This window comes from Microtus pennsylvanicus, chromosome 3 (assembly GCF_037038515.1).
Source record: "Microtus pennsylvanicus isolate mMicPen1 chromosome 3, mMicPen1.hap1, whole genome shotgun sequence".
Lineage (NCBI taxonomy): Eukaryota > Metazoa > Chordata > Mammalia > Rodentia > Cricetidae > Microtus > Microtus pennsylvanicus.
Window position 1 is genome coordinate 54,131,247 of NC_134581.1, and position 23,291 is coordinate 54,154,537.

Sequence of the window (23,291 nt, forward strand, 5' to 3'; positions counted from 1 at the left end):
ACGTTATGTTTCTTATTTCTGAAACTACAGTGCCTGGTTACAATACTTACAGATTTTATTACATCTTAGATAACAGCACCAGAATCTAGGTAAAATTATCTATAGAAATACAACCAATTTTGAGTTTAAAGCTCATATAATAAATGGCCTATGAACTTTATGCTCACTGGTTCTTAGCAACTGATTATTTCTGTTCTAGGTGAATAATTCCAAATTTTAAAAACTCTTACCTAATCTTCCAAAGTCTCCTTCACCCCATGTATACAATTCACCATCCTCTGTGACAGCAGCACTATGTCTGTATCCAGCTGACACACAAACAACTACCTGGATGGCACATAAGGAAATCTGATAAGCATACGAATGCTAAAACACATACACACAGGGACATCACAGGCATTGTTACTCACAACTCACGCAGTAACCATCACGAGGACCAAGGCTATTGACTTAATTACTAATTACTTAAATCCATGTTCTGTTTGCTGAGCCCTGAACCCCAGCTTTGACCCAAACAAGGGAACAAGTTTTCTCAATCCAAAAAGGAGACATTGTGATTTCTAGCAAAGAGATCAATCTGATTACTAGAAGGAAAGTCTTTACCAAAGGAGTTGGAGAGAATGCAAAAAGAAACAATGGCAACTTTTAAATCTAAGATTAGCATAAAACTTCTGGTCTTCACTGAGCAAGGAAAACTCATTACATAATCAGCAACTCTAAAAATACTTGTTATTAACAATATAATTAGAATATAAGCTCACATTAAATTTCTCACTGTCCTTTTTGTCATCAAGAAATTATCTTTTATTAGTACAGTGGTTCTCAACCTTCCTAATGCTCTTATCCTTTAATACAGTTCCTCATGATATGGTAGATAAAATTGTCATTGTTACTTTATGACTGTAATTTTGCTACAGTTATGAATCACAATGTAAATATCTGTGTTTTCCAATTCTGTGTTTAAGTGAAACCTGTGAAACAGTCATTCAACCCCCAACAACTGGGTTGTGACTTACAGGTTAAGAACCACTGGATTAGTAGAATCAAGGCAGTAAAGACATATAACAATATACCCTGGGGATGACTTATACCTTCCAACACCGATCAATATTATCAGCTAATTAAAAAAAGCACCAATAACTCCCTGTCTTTTTAGCCTCCAAAAATGAGAATTCACAAAGAAACTTAAATTAACTTAAAATATTATCATTTTTCATTATGACACTTAAATTATACTGCTATATAAGGGGAATATTTAAAAGAATATTTAGCAATGGAATTAAGAAAGAAAATATTAAAAGAACCAGAAAAATCACAACTGTTTAGAACATTTAGCAGAAGCACCTTAAGAGTTTCGTATCATATTCAATACTTTTTCAGTCACTGAGGTAGGGTCTCATTATGCTCACTGCCCTCAAACTGACAATCCTAACTATCTTTATCTGGAATTACAAATATGTGCCACCACACCAGCACACTCTGTACCTTATCAAATATTTGTTGTTTATAAAGCTGCCTATCAAGTTTACAAAGTGGGACATTACAAGACCCATTTTTTTTTGGGTTGATGAGTGAGTTGAAACAGTACAAGTCATAGCTGTGTGGTATTTATTTTATAGCCATTTGAGAATATCTCTCATGACAGGAAAAATTATTATATGTATTCTTTTATAAAATTTAAAATCTTAAAATAGAAACAACGTAAATCTTACCTCTGTAAAGAAAAGTCAAACAAAAATAAAAAGTTCTGGAACCAATTATTTAAATGAGACTCTTGACAATCACTTAACTAATCTAAATGCCTCATCAATCAAGGGCTAGAGAGGTGCCTCAGTACATAAAGCGTTTGTCATGCAGACATAAGAATCCAAGTTTAGTCACCAGAACTCTGCAAAAAGCCAGAAGTGCTGGCATGTGTTTGTAATCTCAGGCTGGAACTGAGGAGACAAGAGGTCCCTGGGCTTGGCCAGTCAACTTGGCTTAACTGGTGAGACCCTATCTCAAAAAACAAGGCTGAGCTGTAAAGAGTTTGCTGCTCTTGCAGAGAACCTGGGTTTGGTTTCTAGCACGTGCACAGTTCCAAGTAATCTGGCATCCTCTTCAGGCCTCCTCAGGCAACAGGTATGCACGCACATACACATAGTACACACACATACACGCAGGCAAAACACCCACATGCATAAAATAAATCTTTTTTGCTTGTTTTTTGAGACAGAGTTTCACTGTGTAATCCTGGCTGCCTTGGAATTCACTCTGTAGACAGGCTGGCCTCAAACTCACAGAGGTCCACCTGCCTCTGCCACCCTATTGCTGGAATTAAAGGCGTGCGCCACCACTACTACCTAGCAAAATAAATCTTTTTTAAAAGATGTATTTTTGTTATTTTTTATATTATGGAGGAGGGCATGTGCATATACATGCAAGCACCTATGGAGGCCAAAGACACTGATCTCCCTTGGAATTGGTGTAACGGGGTAGTTGTGAGCCACCTGATTGGGTGTTAGGGACAGAACATGGGTCTTCTGAAGAGCAGAAGGCATGCTTAGCCACTGAGCCTTCTCTCTAATCTCCCCCCCCCCAAAAAAATCTTAAAAAGTGAAATGCTGTCCTAGAAACAACACCCAAGGTCGACCTGTGCCCCCCACATACACATGTAAAGAACTAAAGTAGAAAAAAAAAAAGAACTAAAATTGAACGACACATGTAAAGCATTCTATAACCTATAAAACTGATACACAAAAAGATAACAAAAAGTAACTCGGAAAAGAATACATCAAAAGACAACCAATACTGCCAATTACTATACCACCGCATCTGATTATTTGTAAACCCACAAAAAAGCACATACCTTTCCCTGTAGTGGGCCCTGGATAAGCTTGGGGTATTTCTGGGTTGAACTGTTCCCATGTCCCAGTTTCCCATAGTCACCATCACCCCAGCTGAAGACTTCACCTTCTGTAGTAAAAGCTAAAGTGTGACCATCGGAGCCTTTAGATGATGAAACTTTTTTAATGGACCGGTGAGGCTCAAAAGTTAACTTTTTTAAAGTAGACTGATTATTGGAATCTCCAAGGCCCAGTCTCCCATAGCTGCCTTTACCACAAGCTCTCACAGAGCCATCCGTAGAAATGACAAATGTGCAATACTGTCCAGCTTCAATCTACAAAAGAACAACAGAATTTTAGGTTAGAAAATGTTTTGAGAGAGTCAAAGTACAATACTTCAAGTTTGTCAAAAAAGGAAATTGTTCAACGCAGAATATGGCATGATCTTCCATAGAGAGCAGTAAGCAGAAAACACCGTATTCACATATTCATTTCACACTGAGGATAAATTCACGATCTTTTAAGGTTATCTACCGGAGCATGACAAAAATAAAACAATGGGGTTGGAGAGATGACTAAGTGTTTAATAGAACTAGCTGTTCTTTCAGAGAACCTGGGTTTCATTTTCAGCACACACATGGTAGATCACAACTCTTTAACTTCAGTTCCAGGGAATCTGACATCATTTTTCTGGTTCCAAGGGCACTGTACTCACATGGTACACACACAAGTATGTAGGCAAAACACCCATATACATAAAACTAAATAAATAATTTTTTTTAAAAAAATAAAACAACAAAGTAAAAATTATACCTTCGTCTTACAATTGGAGAAGGAAAAAAAATCCCATTAATTCCTTAACAGTCTATTAAAGCAAGAATCATTCACATAAAAATTATACTCACAAGCTGGGTGGTTGTGGTGCACATCTTTAATCCCAGCACTTAGGAGGCAGAGGCAAGTGGATCTCTGTGAGTTCAAGGCCAGCCTGGTCTACAAGAGCTAGTTCCAGGATAGGTTCCAAAGCTACAGAGAAACCCTGTCTTGAAAAAACATAGATAAATAAATAAAACATGTGTATAGTCATATATTCTATATGCATAATAAAAATACAATTTAATGAAAATATAAAGTCTTACATTGAACTACAAATACAGAGGGGAAAGTGATCATAAGACAATGAAATGACAATCTGAAAAAGAGAAAAGTCCAGTTCTTATTATTACCAGTGTTGACATAAAAATAAAACTTGATGCCATTCATTAGGCTTTTATTTATTTAGTTATGTATTTATTCTTATTTTATTCTATTTATTTTTAGGATTTGGATTTTGAAACAGGTCTGGAACTAATTATATATACCAGGCTCTGCTTCCTGAGTACTACTAGCATTAAAGGTGTTTACCACCAAACCCTGCTTCATTAGGCTTTTTAAAAATCTAGGTCCAAATTTATTATTTTTGGTATAGAAATGGTGCTAAGGATATTAAAGATGAAAATATGTATTTTTCTGTTAAAATGAAGAATTAATATGATATAATATATAAATATAAATAGATGATCAATCAAGAGCTTTTTTCTTTTGGTTTTTCAAGACAAGGTTTCTCTGTGTAAACAACAGACTTAGCTGTCCTGGAACTTACTTTGCAGACTAGTTTGGCCTCAGAGACCCACCTGCCTCTGCCTCCCAAGTGCTGGGATTAAAGGCATGCATCACCATGCCCCGCTTCAATCAAGAATTTTTACTCACTGAAAAACAGACTCAACATTACTTAAGGCACAGAAGTACACACACACACACACACACACACACACACACACACACACACACCATTATCTACCAGTTCACAAGAAATACAGAGAGAAAACTTACGGTCTGAGCATCAGAGAAACTGGGAGCCAGTTTGGGTTGTAGTATTTTCTCCTGTGTGCCTTCTACCAACTGATGGCTGCTATTGCTACCCCAAACATACACTTCACAGGTTTCAGAGACAATGGGAGCATCACCAGTCTGAATGCTGTCTGGGCTTGCACATGTTCTTGAGTAGTCAGAAGCCATTCTACAAACCTATTAAAAATTTAAATACACAAAATAACCAATACATTATTAGTCTAATTTTACATGTTCTCTGAAATTATTGTCTTAACTTCTAATACTCTAAGCTAGTCACATCTATCATCATAAACAGCTTTAAATAGATAGCTAGCATATTTACCAGCACAGAATAAATCATAAGAGAAAAATACAAAATCAAGCCTTTTAAAATAAAAATGCTATCACATACACTTTACAGAAAAATCAAAATTCATAAGAACAAAGTAGGAAGAAAACACCCCTGATAACTCACCTTGACACAGTGTTAACTATTTTCATATGCATGGTCATTACTGTACATACAGAAATGACAAATGATACAAGACATTCAAGCAAAACCTTCTGCCTGCTCTGCACAATAGTCCATTTATTAGTAAAATAACATTAACCACTCTCCTCTAACTGCCATTTAAATTCTTTATTTTTATTATGTAGACCATTTTTAAGAATCTGTTTTTGGGTCAGGCATGGTGGTGAATATCTTTAATCCTAGTACCTTTATAAAGGAGGTAATATCAGGCAGATCTCTGTGAGTTTAAGGTCAGCCTGGTTTATATGATGAGACCTTGTCTTAAAAAAAGAGTATATTACTGTATTTTGTTAACTTTCTTAAAAGGAAATCTCAGAAATGGGATTATACACATAAAAAAAGACAATCTTATGATTCTTGGAACACATTATATCAACTTGCTTTCTAAAATGGTGCCATAGTATTTGATGCCATGGTATTTGGTCACCAGTACTGTATAAATGGAGGACTGTCCTGAAAACAGTGACAGCCTAGAACAACATGATACAGAAATGTACATAAAATCTAAGTCACAGCAAGTTGGGCAGTGGTGGTGCACACCTTTAATCCCAGCACTCATGAGACAGAGGCAGGCAGGTCTCTGTGAGTTCGAGGCCAGACTGGTCTACAGAGCAAGTTCCCCAAAAAAGGGGATATAAACACATAGATTAAAAGATTTTTAAAGACATTTTTTAAGTAGAAAAAACTGAACTAGAGTCCAAGCACACATATGTAGCAACACAACTACAAAAAACTGCAAGGAACTTAGTTTAAAAGTCAACATAGTGCTTCTGTTGTGGAGGAGAAAAAAAGAAATGACCAGAATGTAAAAGGACTTCTGCATTTCGGGGGGTGTGTGTGTCCACATGCACTGCGACACTCATGTGGAGGTCAGAGGATAGCTGGAGGGAGTCTGTTTCTTCTGCATGTGGCGCCTGGAGATTACACTCACGTTGCAGGTTGACAGTAAATGCCTTCAGTCCTTAAGTAGTCTCAGCAGTTTAAAATTCTAGTTTGTGTTTTTTAAAACCAGTTAGAAGGGTATTTATTTTATAATAACTCATTAAGGCACAGAACTGGTTATATATATTTCTGAATTTGTTTTACTCAATAATTATTTTTCAACAAAAGTTACCAGTACATGATTCAAAACAAAATAAATAAAAGGTGATACACTAAAAAGTATCTCTTTTGACTAAACACTGAGTTCCACTCTCCAGAGGCAACCACTGGCATCATTTCATTTTAGAACCTTTCTAGAGATCATACGTCATAACATTTTACAACGTCTTTTTTAATGCAAAGCTATGAAGATTACATACCTCTTCAAAAAGACATAATGCTGCCTCATAGAGTGAACATAAGCCTTCAGATGTTCTAGTTGGTTCTCTCCACTGACTCCGATCAGCAGACGAACCCTGTAATTAAACATTGTAGGGTACCATATGGAAAGAAAGCAACATATATGCTAAAAAAAAAAAAATCAATACACTACAAAAAATCTATTCGAAAAACTGTTTATAAGTTTAAGTGTACTGTGATTAAATCTAAACATTAGGCTATGAAATCAACTAAAAGGGTTACAAAACCTTGAGTCAATGATCGATCAATTAAGCACCAATCCCTAACTGCCTCATTAAATAGTAAGAAAGCCATACTAAATAAAAGACAGGTTCTTCAGGACAAATGCAGAATCTTGAAGATAGCAGTCTACTTTCCAGTGGTATCCTTGACTCACTAAGGATATATGAGGCCTTGGGAAGAAGGAGAGGTGATTTCTGACTAGGTACACCTGCTATTTGTCCAGAAATGACAGGACAAATAGACAGAAACTAGAAAGCCAGCAATAAAGTTAACCAGTTACATTTTATAGCTGTTATAAGGGAATCATTTGTGGGACAAGTCAATCAATTTAACAGAAGCAGGTTAAAAACTATAAAATGTAGTCCGAAAAAAAATATGGATTTCAAAGAAAGACTCAATGGTGTAAGAACAAATTAACACAGTAAATGGCCCAAGAGTTCATGTTATATTATGATGCTCAATAAATGCATAAAACATAATTGCCTTACACCTTCAAGATCAAGGTAAATAATATCTTACCTCACAGATTAACATGGCAACTGAAAAAGAATATGCAAAGCACCTGGTAAAAAAACAGGCACTACAATTAGTTCACTTCCTCCTTACTTCATGTAGTGAGGAGAAGTGAATCAAAGATGCTGAAAGGCATGGAGTAAAAAATATTATTAAATAAAGAACAAAATACACACACATATTTACTAGAAGAATTTCTTAAGCTTATAGAGTCAATTTAAATATCAAATCAATTTGTGAATATATAAACTTATGTCTAGCACATATTAGATCCTGCAGTAATCCAAGCACAGGGGGCAGGGATGGGATGATGAAGCAATGAAACTCTCCCCGCACCCTGCCATACATCAAGCCACGCTCTCCCGGAACCTATTTCCAGGTCCCTGACAGTTCTACACCTCCCATTTGCAGCTTTAAGCAAGACTAAGCCCCCTACACATACATACACACCTATATATGCAAGATAAATTTATGGTACATCACAGTACCTGACTCCTTGGCTTACAGACTAAGCCACGTGGTGTAGAACACTCCTTACCTACCAGAAACTTATAGAAGTTAGAAACCCATGTATCATCTCAAAGCATATTCTCCCCACCCCCCTTTCTCTCTCTCTCCCTCCCTCCAATTGTGAAGGGTAATTCTGTGTCAGCATTTTTCCTGAACCTGTTCTACCTGACATGCATTTCTGTTATACTAATAGTCTAAAGTCCTGGTGTACTCCTTTCCTTCTAAGGGAAAGGTGAAAAGGCCTCTTACTAATTTTGTTCTAGAAGGAAATACACCATGGCAAGTATATAATCATAGTCATGGTGTCTAATAATATCTTTTTCCCCTCTTTGGTAGGAAAAGTTATACAAATGCATAGCTTATAAGAGGAATTGAATGACTTTTCAAAGGAATGTTAACATATGCAGAGGAACAACATTTCAGATTTGAAATGAGAAAACCTTAAAGTATGAAAGAAGAAAAAATAAAATGAGAAAAAGAGATCTCCAAGTAAGAGATTGTAATAGTGACTAAGAAAACACAAAGAGCTTAAGTGTTCCCCTCAGCTGTTATCTGAAGACTTTTGTATTTAGATTATAACATAAAGTTCTAGGTTTAAACAACAATTTAAGATTATAGACCTATGTCAATATTCTGTACCCCAACAAAGCACTACATGTTTTAATCTTATTTAGCATTATGAGGTTCAAATTTTCATAGATCCTGTCATCTAAAGTCTTTAAGTACTTATCTATAACATTACTTTTTTAAGTGAAAACTTTTTTAAAAAGAAACTTGATAAAGTGACAAATATTTACAGTTCAGTTCACAAATGCAAAACAAACAGCAGATAAAAAGTTAAATGCTTCTGACTTGAACATAACTGTCTTAATAAAATATTTTTAATAATCAAAAGCTTTGCATTTCACTTGGTGGAAGGAAAGGCTTGGAATATGTAAATATAACAAATAGCATTTTTAGTGAATTTTAAATACATTCGTTAGGTTATTTTGGGCAATAAAAGAAACATGAACTAACTAACTAACTCTCTCTCACATTCTTCCTTCCTCCTTCCCCTCTTTTCCACTTACAAAAAAAACAAAAAAAAAAAAAACCTCTGTTTATCACTGTGAATTCAAAGCCAGCCTGGTTTATACCAGGAATTCCAGGACAGCCATAGAAACACAGTGAGACCATTTCAAACACACACATACACACACACACACACACACACACAAGCAAAGCAAAGCAAAAACAAACAACAAAAACCTGATCAATTTAACCTAAGAATAGTTAGACCTAAGTCAGTTTATAAGTATTTGAGTCTTAACACTTTCAAATTTAAATTTTTATTCTTGGATTTCAAAAAGTTACTACATTTCAGTCTTGCACATTCTTAAATTTTATCATATATAGGTTTATTCTTTAATATGATATTATAGGTTATGGTGGTGAAGGAATTTACTTCTACAGACAAGAAACTCAGGGGCTGGAGAGATGGCTCAATGGGTGGGAGTGCTAGCTGCTCTTCCAGAGGACCCAGGTTCAAGTCCCAGCACCCACATGGCAGCTTACAACTGTCTAAAATTCCTATTCCAGGGGATTTGACACCTTCACAGACATATTGCATGTATAGCAAGAAAAGGGGGGGGGGGGGCGGCTAGAGAGATGGCTTAGCAGTTAAGATCACTGACTACTCTTCCAGAGAACCTGGATTCAATTCTCAGCACCCACATGGTGGGTCATAACTGTCTGGAGCTCTAGTTCTAGGGAACTTGACACCCTCACAAAGACATACATGTAAAAAGTAATAAGGAAGGAAGGAAGGAAGGAAGGAAGGAAGGAAGGAAGGAAGGAAGGAAGGAAGGAAGGAAGGAAGGAAGGAAGGAAAACTCTTTAGACTTACTTAACTTACTCATTACTTCTCTTCATTCAGGTCTCTGTTCAGATGTAACAACTCAAGAGTCCCTTCCCTGACCACATTAACTAAAATAGCAAACCTTTTAACACTCAACTTATCATTTTTTTGTTTTCCTCTTAAAATGGCTCACCTGAAATTACAAATATTTTATGACTTATTTATTTTTATTTTATGCATACAGATACTTTGCCTGTAAGTATGTCTGTGCAACTTGTGCATGCAATGCCCACAGAGAACAGGAGAGGATGTTGGATCTCATGGAACTGAGGTTACACTATGTAGGTGCTGGGGCCTGAACCTGAAAGAGCAACAAGCTCTTAACTGCTGAGTCATTTTCCCAGCCCCCTAAATTTATGTATTTCTTTCTTGATCATCCTAGAAAGATGTGAACTCTGTAAGAGCAGAAAGTGCTGATTCTAACACTTAAACTATAAACTTGGCTTCTGACCCAGGGGCCTTCATTGTACTAACTGTCCTATCCCTATAGATCAATATGTGCAAATTTCTTCCCAGCCGGGCAGTGGTGGCACACGCCTTTAATCCCAGCACTCGGGAGGCAGAGGCAGGCGGATCTCTGTGAGTTTGAGGCCAGCCTGGGCTAGAAGAGCTAGTTGCAGGACAGGAACCAAAAAGCTACAGAGAAACCCTGTCTCGAAAACCAAAAAAAAAAAAAAAAAAAAATCTTCCCACAGAGCATAAAAAAAAGTTTAACCAACTTAACATACCAAAAGAACTCCCAAATCATTTACAAGAGCCACAAACTCATTAAAAGCAGGCTGACTAGCCAGCAATCTGTCAAAGTTGACGCTTGGAGTACATACCAATGAACGCCTCATCTGCATTAATATAGCCATGAAGCAGTCGAAGCTGATCATTCCTTCCTGGCTTGATAGTAGTTTGTTTTTCTCCATGGTATGTACAACTGCTGAAGCTCCCAAAGCCATTTCTATCCATTCAAGAAGATATCTCAAAGAGCCTCTCTGAGCTGCCAAGCCAAGCAGCAACTCAGAAGCTAATCTACGACCTAAAGTGTCTGCCCCAGAATTGGGAATAGTTACTCCTTTAAGAAATGCTGTGACTTGTGATAAGCAGTCCAAGCCCATAGGAGGAATCTTGCTTTCATTTGCTAAAGACAATGGAGGCAAAGAGCTCACAACTTCAATTGCAGTGTGAATAACGTCGTTGCAGAGACTGAGACCAGGTCCCGACACAGGCATCATCCAACTTTGTCTCAGAAGTGCAAATAATAAACTTAGACCTGTTCGGACACCCATTTCTATAAGTGCATCAGTGCTTGACCGGGGACGTTCGCTGACAGAATGAACATCCGCTGAACCAGAGCTGCTCTCTGGAGAATGCTGCTGCTGCTTCACTTTGCCTTTGTCGTGGTACTTATTAGAAAGTGCATAAAAGACACGCTGGAGTACAAGCAGTCGCTTCCGTAGCGCCCCGGCAAATGGGGAATCTGAACATACCATCTTTGCTAGTGCTAGCTGGCTGCTAAGAAGGGCATCCAAATAATGGTCCTGCTCATCACTTGAAAGAGACTCACGTTCAAAGTCGGGCAACTGTGGTCCTTTGAGACATAAAACCTGTTGAGGCAAAGGTACTACTTCCTTATTGCTGACCAGTTTAGAATACAAAACAGTAACTCCCTCTCTTGTAGCAATAGATTCACTATCCTCTGTGATCCAGGAGCTGTTCAGATGTTCGAGCCATTTCAGTTTCACAGGTGGAACCATAGTCGCCATGTTGATTTATTCTTCAGCCATTAGTTCTACAGAAGAAGAAAAGAAGACAGTCAAAAACTAGACCCCCATATCAATAGTCAGAAAGTGTACCTTGACAATTGCTTTTTCAGATTCCCTCATAGATAGATGAGAGATACATAGATTTTCTTAAACGCACAGATGACTCTTAAAGTATTTCTGAACTTCCCATTTTGATTTCAAAACTTAGAGAATGTAAATGAAGCCTGTGATGGTTTGAAAGAAAATGGCCTCCAAAGGGAGTGGAGCTATTAGGAGGTGTGGACTTGTTGGACTAGGTGTGGCTTTGTTGGAAGATGTGTGTTACTGGGGGATGGGCTTTGTGGTCTCAGACATGTTCAAACCACACCCAGTGTCTCAGTTCACTTCCTGCTGCCTGTGAGTCAAGATGTAAGAATTGTCAGCACCTTCTCCAGCACCATGTATGCCTGCATGCTGCCATATTCCCAGCCGCCATGCTCCCTGCCATGATGATAGCAGACTAAACCTCTGAGACTGTAAGCTGCCACCTCAATTAAATGCTTTCCATATGATAGTTATGTAAAATGAGAAAAGAATGTATTTTTAAAAATTCTTAATAAAAACAATTTTTAAATGTTTCCCTTTTAAGAGTCATGGTGTTTCTTATAGCAACAGAAATCCTAACTAAGACAAAGTCTAAGGTTAAGGTCATGGTATATGTCAATGTTATATTTTAGCTTTGATAAATATGGCACAGTTTAAAAATAAGACATTAAATTAAACAGAAAAGAATAAAGGATATCTGAATTAATTGACTGATAAAATCTATGTGACAGAGAATAACAATTTTTAAAAACTAAGAAGCTGGACTCTCAAGAAGCTTGCACCCATGTTTTGGCTGTATGCTAACCTTTCTTTGGCATCTTTCTCCCTCTCTTAATTCTGTGTTTCTTAACGAATTCTAAGTTTATTTCAGGAAAAAATAAAATAATTAGAAATTTTTCAACAATTTACTATAGAAAACAAAATTCTGTGGAGAAAGCAGCCAAGACCTGATCTCATCCCTGGCTCTCTCTTCATGGCTACACTTACGATTTTTGATTCCTGGAAAGAGTCCCTTTGTATTTAATTTGCACTTGCTGTTCCCTCTACTTAAGAACCTGCCTTCACAAAGTCAATATCTAGTGCAATATCTCAGTTTAAATGGCCCCAACACCAGGGATTTACTACTCTCTACTAAGTAAGACAACATAACCATAAGGTAACTATCACTTCCTGAGGGAAACAATTTGTGACAGTACCCACATGAGATAAAGTCTATCTTTTAAAATACACAGTAGTCACAATCTTAACTTGGTAACACCTTTCACAGCTTGCAATTATATACTATTTGTGTAGTTATCAGCTTAATGTGCATTTACAACACAGTGAGAAGTATACACCAGTTAGCCTATTTTGCCCCTGGTTCCTGATAGCTTCTAAGACCCTAGAAATGTCATACGTGATAGGGGTGCATTTTTTTGATATTCATAAGCAAGCCCCTTCCTAACATATGTAAACTTATACTCAGATGACTAGGGTAACTCTTGGTGAGTTCCATTGTGAAGGAAATGGTCATCAGAAAACCAAACAAGCAATTAAAGGATTAAAGCTTTCACGTCTACTTCCACACCTCGAGGGAGTGAAAGGGAGACGGCTATTGAGTCGACATTTATCAAAGCTATTCCCTTCTCCAAGTCTAGGAGGAGAGCCCTTTTCCAGAGGTCTTCAGCTTCAATTCTGGCACATGCTGGGTGCAGTTCATCCCACTCCAGCCCCAGGCAACTTGCTGATTGGTATGGACACTTTGACTCATTAAACCATATAAATTGTTAAACCAAACTGTAGAAAAGGAGACAGATTTGGACCGAGCACCTGCATAAAGTTTTACAGACCAAACCATATTGGAGGACCTATGCTAACGTTTTCCATCAACAAGCTAAAACTAAGTCATTATCTCATCTACTGAGAAAGCAGGGGAGACAAACAGCCAAATCTCCAAAGAGCCAGTCTTGGGCACATGACAGAAACCCTTTGCTTTATCCTACACACACAGGCAGATTTAAAGAACCAGTCTACTTTGTTCTTTATTTCTGCTTGCTTCAGTCCTTTTCTGTCCATAAAGCTAACCTCCTCTACTCAGCTCACTAAAACACCCATTCTAGTACAGAATGAGGTGCTGCCTGATTCAGGAATCATATATAAAAGTAAATTAAATCTATAACTTAGTTTGCTCTAAATTTTGTCTTTTGATAAAATTATCGATGCTTAACTGTGCAAAATCAACACTTAATGTTTGTAGTTACCACTAATTAAAAGGAAATGCACAAAAAGCAAAAAGACTCGCTGCATTTGCTGCAAATTGTTTTGCTACAACGTCAGTAAGAACTAGTCAACAAAGCAAGAAGTCAATGTGCTTATTCAGCACAAAAAGAACTACAGACAGCTATAGACAAAAAAGAATCAAATGAATGGGATTTCACTCTAGAACCACTAATTTACAATCCTGATGAACCAGCTAAATCCTGGCAAACTGCTGTTTTGTTTTGTTTTGCTTTGTTTTACTATAGAATGATTTATCCTACTAAAAGAAGTCCATTTGTTTTTTTTCCTCTTTCTTATCCAAAGCACAAATCCAAATATAATTACATAAATTATCAAATCCACCAACAAAAAGTAGAATTGGAGAAACCAAAAGATTAGGTGTTTAAAAAGAAAACAAATAGTACTTCAATATTATCCTGAAACCAAAATAGGTTAAAGGAGGGGAGAGGGAGGCTAAAGGACAAGCAGAGGATTCCTGCAAGTGAGTCCTTAAAATGGTTCCTGCAAGTGAATTTGCCAAAATCTGAAGTTTGCACAAACATTCCAGGTAAACAAAGCAGTTAACAGCTATTAACATTTATTGAGCACTTTCTACATGGCAGGAATCATTACTGTCTCAAGACAACTATATGAAACAGGTGCCCAGGCTACCCCCATTTGCCAGCAAAGGAAATAGGGGCACAGACAGGCTAAAGAGTTTGCTGTGGTCACAGTGCCAACAACTAACAGGCTAAGTAAGACAACAGCCTGACATCTGGCCTTCCAAGCACTAAATCACACTGCTTCTAATCATCATAGTGGTAGAAGAGGTAGTTTCACAGGTTCTACATCATTCTAAATTTTTAAATTAAAAACCTCAAAATGTTTCACTGAATCGAATGCCAATGCATCTCATTCTAAAAGGTCTACTACTGTCATTTTAAAATACATTCTCCCTAGTCACCACCTCAAGATTGTTCAAATATTCTAGGGCTGGGCATGACATGCATACCTTTAATTCCAGTACTTGGCAGGCAGATCTCTATGAGTCTGAGACTAGCGTGGTCTACATTATCAAGATCTAGGCCAGCTCAGGCTACATAGTGAGACCCTATCACAAAAAACTAAAGAGAAAGGTAGGGGAGGGTTTCAAATCAGGTAAGCAGAGAAAAGGCAAATGGCTTTTCACAGTACTGTTCAGAATTTTTGGGGGACAGACATGCAAAGGCTTAGGAGGCTAACACAAGAGGATCCCCTGAGCTCAGGAGTGTAAGGCCAAGAGCCTGGGTAACATAGCAAGATTTCATCTCCAAAAAAGAAAAGGAGAACAATATGGGAAGGAGAATAGGGAATGGGAAAGAAGAAGAAAAGAGAGAAAAGAATGGAAATGAGGGGGAAAACAGTTCTGATAAAAAACAAAGTTGGGAGAGGTGTTGGAGAGATGATCAGTCAGTAAAGTGCTTGCTCAGAGTCCAGCACCATGGTGTACTCTGTACACTGACAATCTAGCCTAATCAGTGAGCTTCAGATTCAGTCAGTCCAAAAACAAGGTACAAAGGAAGACATCCAAGGTGTCCTCTGACCTCCAACAAGTTCGCATGTGCACACATGCACACACAGAGGCGTGTGTGTGTGTGTGTGTGTGTGTGTGTGTGTGTGTGTGTGTGTATCCTCCGATACTACACCAAAGCTGGAGATCAAATTTATTGAATTAGAAATTATAAAGCTAATATAATCAAGGCATATGATACTGGTATCAAGATAAATGAACATACCTTAACTGACAATACACAAGGAAACCCATATATGTCCAATGGTTTTTTAATTGAAATACCAAGGCAGTTTCTTTTTTTTTTTTCCCCGATACAGGGTTTCTCTGTATAACAGTCCTAGCTGTCCTGGAACACCCTTTTAGAGATTAAGCTGGCCTTGAAATCAACAGAGATCCACCTACCTCTGCCTCTGGAGTGCTGGGATTAAAGGTGTGAGCCACCACCACCCAGCCATTTTTTAATTTTTTTAATTACTTTATAAATAATACCAATCAAAATTTCCACTTCCTCCCCACTTCCCACTTCCCTCCCACTCCCTCCCACACACTTCTCCTCACCCTCTTCCAGTCCTAAGAGAGGGAAAGGTACCCTTGCCCCGTGTGAAGTCCAAGGTCTTCCCAACTTGCAGGCTTAGGGTGGTATGCATCCAAATAGAATAGGATTCCAAAAATCCAGTACATGCAGCAAAGACAAATCCCAGTGCCATTATCATTGGCCCTCAGTCTGCCCCAATTGTCAGCCACATTCAGAAGGTCCAGTTTGATCCCATGCTCGTTCAGTCCCAGTCCAGCTGGAGTTGGTGAGCTCCCATTAGCTTAGGTACACTGTCTCAGTGGGTGGACCAAAGTTGGGAGCATGGGGTGGGGGGAGAAGGAGAAGGTTGGGGAGAGCTTGTGCGAGTGGGATGGTTGAGATGGAGGAAGGACGGATATGGGAGCAGGGAAGGAGATAAATTGAGGGAGCCATTTTGGAGTTGGCAAGAGGCTTGGCTCTGGAGGGGTTCCCAGGAGTCCACGGGGATGACCCCAGCTAGGACCCTGGGCAGTGGAGGAAAGGATGCCTGAACTGGCCTTGTCCCATAGTCAGACTGATGACTGTCTTAAATATCACCATAGAACCTTCGTCCAGCAACGGATGGAGACAGAGATAGAGACCCACATCGGAGCATTGGACTGAGCTCCCAAGGTCCAGTTGAAGAGCGGAAGGAGAGAGAATATGAGCAAGGAAGTCAGGACCACGAGGGGTTGGTCCAGCCATTTTTTTTTTTAAACAAAAGGTGCTGGAACAACTGATTACACAAAAGGTAAAATGAACTTTACCTTAACTTCATACCATATACAAAAGTCAACTCAAATTTGTTTAATAACCCAACATGCAAGAGCTAAAACCTAAAAATCTGTAAAAGAAAAATAAAGGCTAGATATGGTGCTGTACACTTAAAATCTCAGCACTTAGAACTTCAGTCAAGAAGATGCCAAATGTGATGCTACTTTGGACCACATAACAAGTAAAAAAACAAAAAGGTAAATTTGGCAAACCTGATTAAAATAAGAAAAAAATAACATGGGAAAATCCAAATTTAAAACTTTCAAATGAATTATTAAAATTATATAGAGGTTGCAGAGATGGCTCATCAGTTAAGAGCACTGGCTACTCTTGCAAAAGTCCCAGGTTCATTCTCCACACTCACATAGAGGCTTATAACTGTCTGTAACTCCAGTTCCATAGGATCTAACACCCTCTTCTGGCCCCTACAGGCACCAGGCAAGTAATTGTGCTGCACAGACATATATAAAGGAAAAACATTCATATATATAAAATTAAAAGTCAGGTCAGCAAAACAGCCTAGGCAAGCTGTGCAAGCCTATCAACCTGAGTTCCAATTCCCAAAACCACGAGGAAAGGAGAGAATCAACCTTTTAGAGCTGTCCTCTGACTCCTACATTCACACAGTGGCATGTGCACACCCACATTCATATGCGCGCACACACACACACACACACACATCATGGAAATATATACACACCACAGCATAAATAAATCTTAAAATTTTTAAAGAAAATTAAAAGTCAAACAAAAACTGAAAAAAAACTATTTATAAATCATGTATCCAATGAAAGACTTTTAACAAGAACATATTTTTAAAAGAGTCCTAAAAGAGAGACATAGTGGCACACAGCTTTAGTTACAAATACTCATGACACTGAGGAAAGAGGATTGATCACTGAACCCAAGAGTTGGAGATTGAATTGGGTAGCATAAGTAAGACTCCTACCTCAAAATTCAAACAACAAAACAAATACAGCTCACTAATAAGAAATCTCAAATTTTTAATTGGGCAAAATATTTAAATAAACATGTCACCAAGATATATAAACAGTCAAATGACCATATAAAAAGATACCAAACATCACTAGTCCTTAATGATATACAAATTAGACCACAATAAGCCCACTAACCTAGCTAAAATTTTAAAAACACAGTCAATACCAAATACCTGTGCAGACATAGAGCAAGCAGAAGACTCACACATTGCTAAGAGAAATGTTAAATGAAAAACTATTTGCCATTATAGTATGTAGTCCATTTGGAACATATACTGTACTTTTCACAATACACAAAATTCTACTCCTTAGGTATTCACTACATATTTACACATAACTTCACAGCAGCATCATTCATAACAGCCAAACCCTGGGAACTCAAATACCCATCAATAGACGTCTGTGGGCATGACTGACGAATGCCAGCAATAGGTGAATAGTGGGTAAGAACGTGCACTGCTCTTCCAGAGGGCCTGAGTTCAATTCCCAGCACCCACATCAGGTGACGAACAACTTCCTGTAACTCAACTTCAGGAAATCTGATTTAGCCCCTGAAAGCACTAGCACTCATGAGCACAAACCAACACACATAATTACAAATTATAAAAATAAACTTTTTTGTTTGTTTGTTTGTTTGTTTTTCAAGAGAGTTTCTCTGTGGTTTTGGAGCCTGTCCTGGAACTAGCTCTTATAGACCAGGCTGGCCTCGAACCCACAGAGATCCACCTGCCTCCGCCTCCTGAGTGCTGGTATTAAAGCGTGCGCCACCACTGCCCAGCTGAATTATAAAAATAAATCTTTAAAAATAAATAAAACCTTTTTTAAAAAAGATGTAAGTTGTGATGTATGCATACAGCAGCATACTACTCAGCAACTTTTTTAAAATGAATTTATAAAGGCCAGATGGTGGTGACACACGCCTTTAATCCCAGCACTCAGGAGGTAGAGGCAGATGAATGTAAATTTGAAGCCCAGCTGATCTACAGAGTAAGTTCCAGGACAACCACGGAAATTCTATCTCAAAAAAAAAAAAAGAAAGAAAGAAAAAGAAAAGCGTTGATAAAAACAACATGGTAACAGCATTATGCTGAGTGAAGTAAGTTCAGTCCAACCTGGACTACATGACAAAATCTGTCTCAAAAAAGAAACAAGACAACACAATTAACTTTCCATTTACTTATATATGTGTGTGTGCTGTGTATTGTTTGTTATATATATTATATATAATTTTATGCCTATTATGTAATATCTAGTGAAATTCTAAACAATGTAAAACCAATGTGATAAAAAGTAGACCACTGCTGACCACTGTCTAAGGAACAGGTAAAGAAAGTTAATAGCAGAGGCTGGAGAGATGGCTCAGAGGTTAAGAGCATTGCCTGCTCTTCCAAAGGTTCTGAGTTCAATTCCCAGCAACCACATGGTGGCTCACAGCCATCTATAATGGGGTCTGGTGCCCTCTTCTGGCCTGCAGGCATACACACAGACAGAATATTGTATACATGATAGATAGATAGATAGATAGATAGATAGATAGATAGATAGATAGATAGATAGACAGACAGATAGATAGACAGATAAATATATAAATGAAAGTTAACAGCAAAGAATACAGTAAAAATTTTGAGGAATAAAATGGGCAGAGAGAGATAGTTAAATCACTTGTCAAATATTACCAAATAATTAAGATGGTAATTTTTGCTGTATGTTGTTTGCTTAAAAAGTAACCCCCCCCAAAAAAAAAATAAAGGAAAAGAACTCAGTGACTTACAGGCCTTTGCCTTTTGTCCGTTTGAGGTTGCTAGTTAGTCCCACAAGTTCCCTCCCCGGCCAGCATCTCTGCAGAACAGAGGCGTCTTACATTTCAAAACGCCTAATAACATGCCAAGTCACTGTTTCTTATCTCCATTTCACCATATCCAAAATTAGCCCCATCACCTCTTCCAGCTTCTCCATTACACACACACACACACACACTTTCCTACATTCCCTTCCTACATTGTTATAAAAACATCCTAGCCAGGCGGTGGTGGCGTGCACCTTTAATCCCAGCACTCAGAGGCAGAAGCATCTCTGTGAGTTCAAGGCCAGCACAGGCTCCCAAAGCTACAGAGAAACCTTGTCTCAAAAAACCAAAACCAAAACCAAACAAACAAAAAAACCAGATCCTTGGGCACATCACCCTGAGGCTAACCCGGGGCCAAAACCGGAGTCTTCTTTAACTTCTTTCCTTTTTATATGGCATATGGAATGGCAATCTCTTACACATTCCCACTGGCACAGCCATGTGTCACCTTTCATAACCTGCTCTGGAAAGCACAAGTCCTAATACAGTCTATCTACTTCTGCCAGGTTAATCTAAAGCTCATTTCTAACAATCAACTATATCATTGCCTAGCTATTAAAGACAAGGTGAAAGCTCTTTCCTACCAAGCCATTATGAAGTCCATTCAGAAGCAGGCTAATTCCCACAACTCCAATTCAATTAACTGTCCCCCTAATTTATTATTTTATTTATTTAATTTTTGTATGTATGGGTGTTTTTGTCTGCATGGCACCATGTGTCTGCCTGGTGCATGGAGGCCAGAAGAGAATGTCAGATCACCTGGAACTGGAGTTAAGGGGACTCCAAGTCACCATGTAGATGCTGGGAAACAAACACAGGTCCTCTGCAAGACTAACAAGCACTCTTAACTACTAAGCCATTTCTCCAGCCCTTTGCCCTAATCTTTAACAAACCAAATTCTCCATTTCTGTGCCTTTTTTCACACTACTCTGTATGATTAAGGGTCCTCACTTACCGAATCTTTTCCTGTCAAAATTCATACTACTGCAAAGGCTTGTTCAGAAAGTTCTATCTTCCAAAGCCTTCCACACTGTAATTACCCCATGTTCACCGATATAGACTAAATCAGTTCTTCCTCTCTCATGTTATACTTGTTTAGACAGACAAGAGATTTATCCTATTCTGCCTGTTTTGCTATTATTTATATGCTTGTTTTTATTACTCTAGCCCTGCTTATTTCACCAAACATGATTTTAAAGACTCGTATTCTATCCTATTCTGTTCTTTCAGACACTAGTACCAACTTCCCTCAGGAACTCTGTGGATGATGAATTAATATTAGTTTCATAATAAATCTACAATGAAATAATAAAACTAGCCATAATGAGGCTTTTAAAAATAAATCAGGTAATAGACCGCCTTCATCCTTTTTGTTATAAGTTGGAACAGTGAATCAGATGCTGTGTTTTTGTTCCTATGAAGATTGAAAATTCATTTTAAAAAGTCCTTCAAGCATCTTCATTATAACAATCCCCCACCTTTTCTTAATTCTTGTTACATTAGACCAAAGAAGAACACTGGTAAGGTGGGAAGATGAGATGAAAAAGAAATTAGGGTCTTTATTTCTCCTTCAACCTCACAGAATTTTTCCCACAAAGGCCACAAGTCTTAACCAATACACTGGCTTCCATTTCTCCAGCTCTCATCAGGCCCCAAGGTCTTCATGCTTCTTCCAGTTTATAGGTCCTGATAGCTTCTCAAGAGTGCTGTCTTAGGAACATCACAGTCCTGTTGCTTTCCTTAAGCCTACCGAAACATCTACAACTTATTTTTTTCCTGCCATGACTGCAACTGATCAAGCTCCTAGAAAGCCCTTCAATTTACTTGAGGATCACAAAAACTACCTTCCACAGCCTACCAAGTGTACTTCTGACAGCCCATATACTTCTGCTATCTCTGCCCTAGTTAGACAGTCATTCCTTCCAATCCCTATTATCACTCAATTGAGATGTGTTCACTGTGTCACTTCTGCACGATCGATCGTTCATCCTCTTGCCTCTTGAAATATCTGACCCTTCTGACCTAAAAACTCCTGTACTCCCTTCAGGTCTAACGATTCAGGTCCTATCTGCCTCTCCCTTGAAAAAAATCTTTTCTCATCTTGTAATTCCCATATATCTTTTACATGAAACCATTTAATACTGGGTGTTGCTTTGCATGTTCCCTACTTGTTATCCATATAGCCAATAAAGTGAAGTAACAAACGCTATTTTAAGATCCTTTTGTATTCTTTCATAAACATGTGAAATTCAGTAACCAAGTGGCCCTCTTAGTGAAGTAGGCAGTCACTCTCATAATCTAAAATATAGTATCTTTTACTGTTATTTTATTTTAATGAAATAAATCATGTGTTTATTTTAAAACAATCCTTTGTAATACATATAACCTTATCATTTATTAAAGACAAAAGCAAATTTAAACAATCCAGGGACTAGAATCAAGGAAATCAGTGGATAGAAATATAGCTGAAACAAGATATTTTTGAACTGATAATTTGTTATAGATTTTATTTATTATTTTGGTGGAGAGGTGCATATTGGGCATGTGAAAGTCAAGAGGGCAGCTTTCAAGAGTCTGTTCTCTCCTATCATGTTGATTCCCAATGCTGAACTTGGGTACTCAGGTTTTGTGGCAAGTGACTTCACCCAACAAGCCATCTCGCTAGCCTTTAAAAAACAAACAAACAACAACAACAAAACAAAAACAAAAAACAGGCTCTCATGTACCTCAAGCTAGCCTCGAATATGCATATACAGCTGAGGATGACACTGAACTCTGGATCTTACTGATGCTGTCTCCCAAATGCTAGCCATCACATTTGGCCTGAGTTGATAATTCCTGAAGCTCAAAATTGGTACATTAAAAGTTCTTTATTCTATTTTCTAAACTTTTATATCAACATATGCTGTGGGAGCTCCTTCCGCTCCTCTAGCCAATAGCCTTTAAGATACCAGCCCACTTGGGCGTGGTCTCTTATACTATAGCTGTAAAGCCTTTCTCTCTCTCCCCCCCCCCCAAAGCTTGCTTCCAGCTGCTAACTCTGTTCCTGTTCCCCGTTCGTGCAGAGGACTGTGATCTAGGACAGTGGTCTGTGAGTCTTCCCTAAATAAATAAAACTTTATTCTATTTAATTCTGAACTAGTATGGGATTATTTTGTAACTTCCATCATCATTTGACGCCTGAACATGAGGACCAATCCACACTTTTTAGGCTCAGTTCACCAGCTGCATGGCACATTGGGCACTGACTCTCCTGCCCACGGCTTTAATTGGCCCTCAGATGCAGCAGGCTGCCGATCAGCGCTCTGCAGTTTGCAACCTACTGCCTCTCTGTGTATTACACACCAGCTCACACACTGCTGCCTATGATTCCTGCAGTGTACACAGTCTACAACTTGCACTGACAGAAAACTTTGGGTTTTCTTTTTATCCTCCTGGGCCCCAACTCTTAGAATCATTTGATCACCTTAATAACTGTTCTTAATATCTTTTAAAAAGCGTATTTGTCAGTACCTAATTAAACAACACATGCTGTTCGCTGCTGCTAGTGTCTCTCTGCCATGTATCTGCAACTGTGACACCTGCTGGCCAATAACAATTATTATACCTACTCCAATTCATTGTACTTACAACAGGTAAGATCTGAAAAACTACAAAAATCGACTGATAAAATCGAAGAGTTCAATAATTATTTTGCTTATATTATGGAAGGTATTGTGCAAGACTTAACGCTATTTTCTTTCCCTTTATTTGATTCTAGGAATCAGCTTTGTTTTCAAT

At 38.1% G+C, this 23,291-nt stretch overlaps 1 protein-coding gene across 10 annotated transcripts in view; it reads right to left on the reverse strand.

Annotated features, from left to right (window-relative positions):
- Herc1 (HECT and RLD domain containing E3 ubiquitin protein ligase family member 1) overlaps positions 1 to 23,291 on the reverse strand; it is a 168,132-nt gene that overhangs the window by 125,667 nt on the left and 19,174 nt on the right. For all 10 annotated transcript variants that reach the window (XM_075965424.1, XM_075965420.1, XM_075965418.1 and 7 more), the window contains exons 2-6: positions 10,537 to 11,492; positions 6,531 to 6,626; positions 4,698 to 4,892; positions 2,849 to 3,160; positions 231 to 327 (exon numbers count right to left, since the gene is read on the reverse strand). In XM_075965424.1, the coding sequence (XP_075821539.1) occupies positions 231 to 327; positions 2,849 to 3,160; positions 4,698 to 4,892; positions 6,531 to 6,626; positions 10,537 to 11,466 (1,630 nt within the window). In that variant the 5' untranslated portion in view covers positions 11,467 to 11,492. The remainder of the gene's footprint in view (positions 1 to 230; positions 328 to 2,848; positions 3,161 to 4,697; positions 4,893 to 6,530; positions 6,627 to 10,536; positions 11,493 to 23,291) is intronic.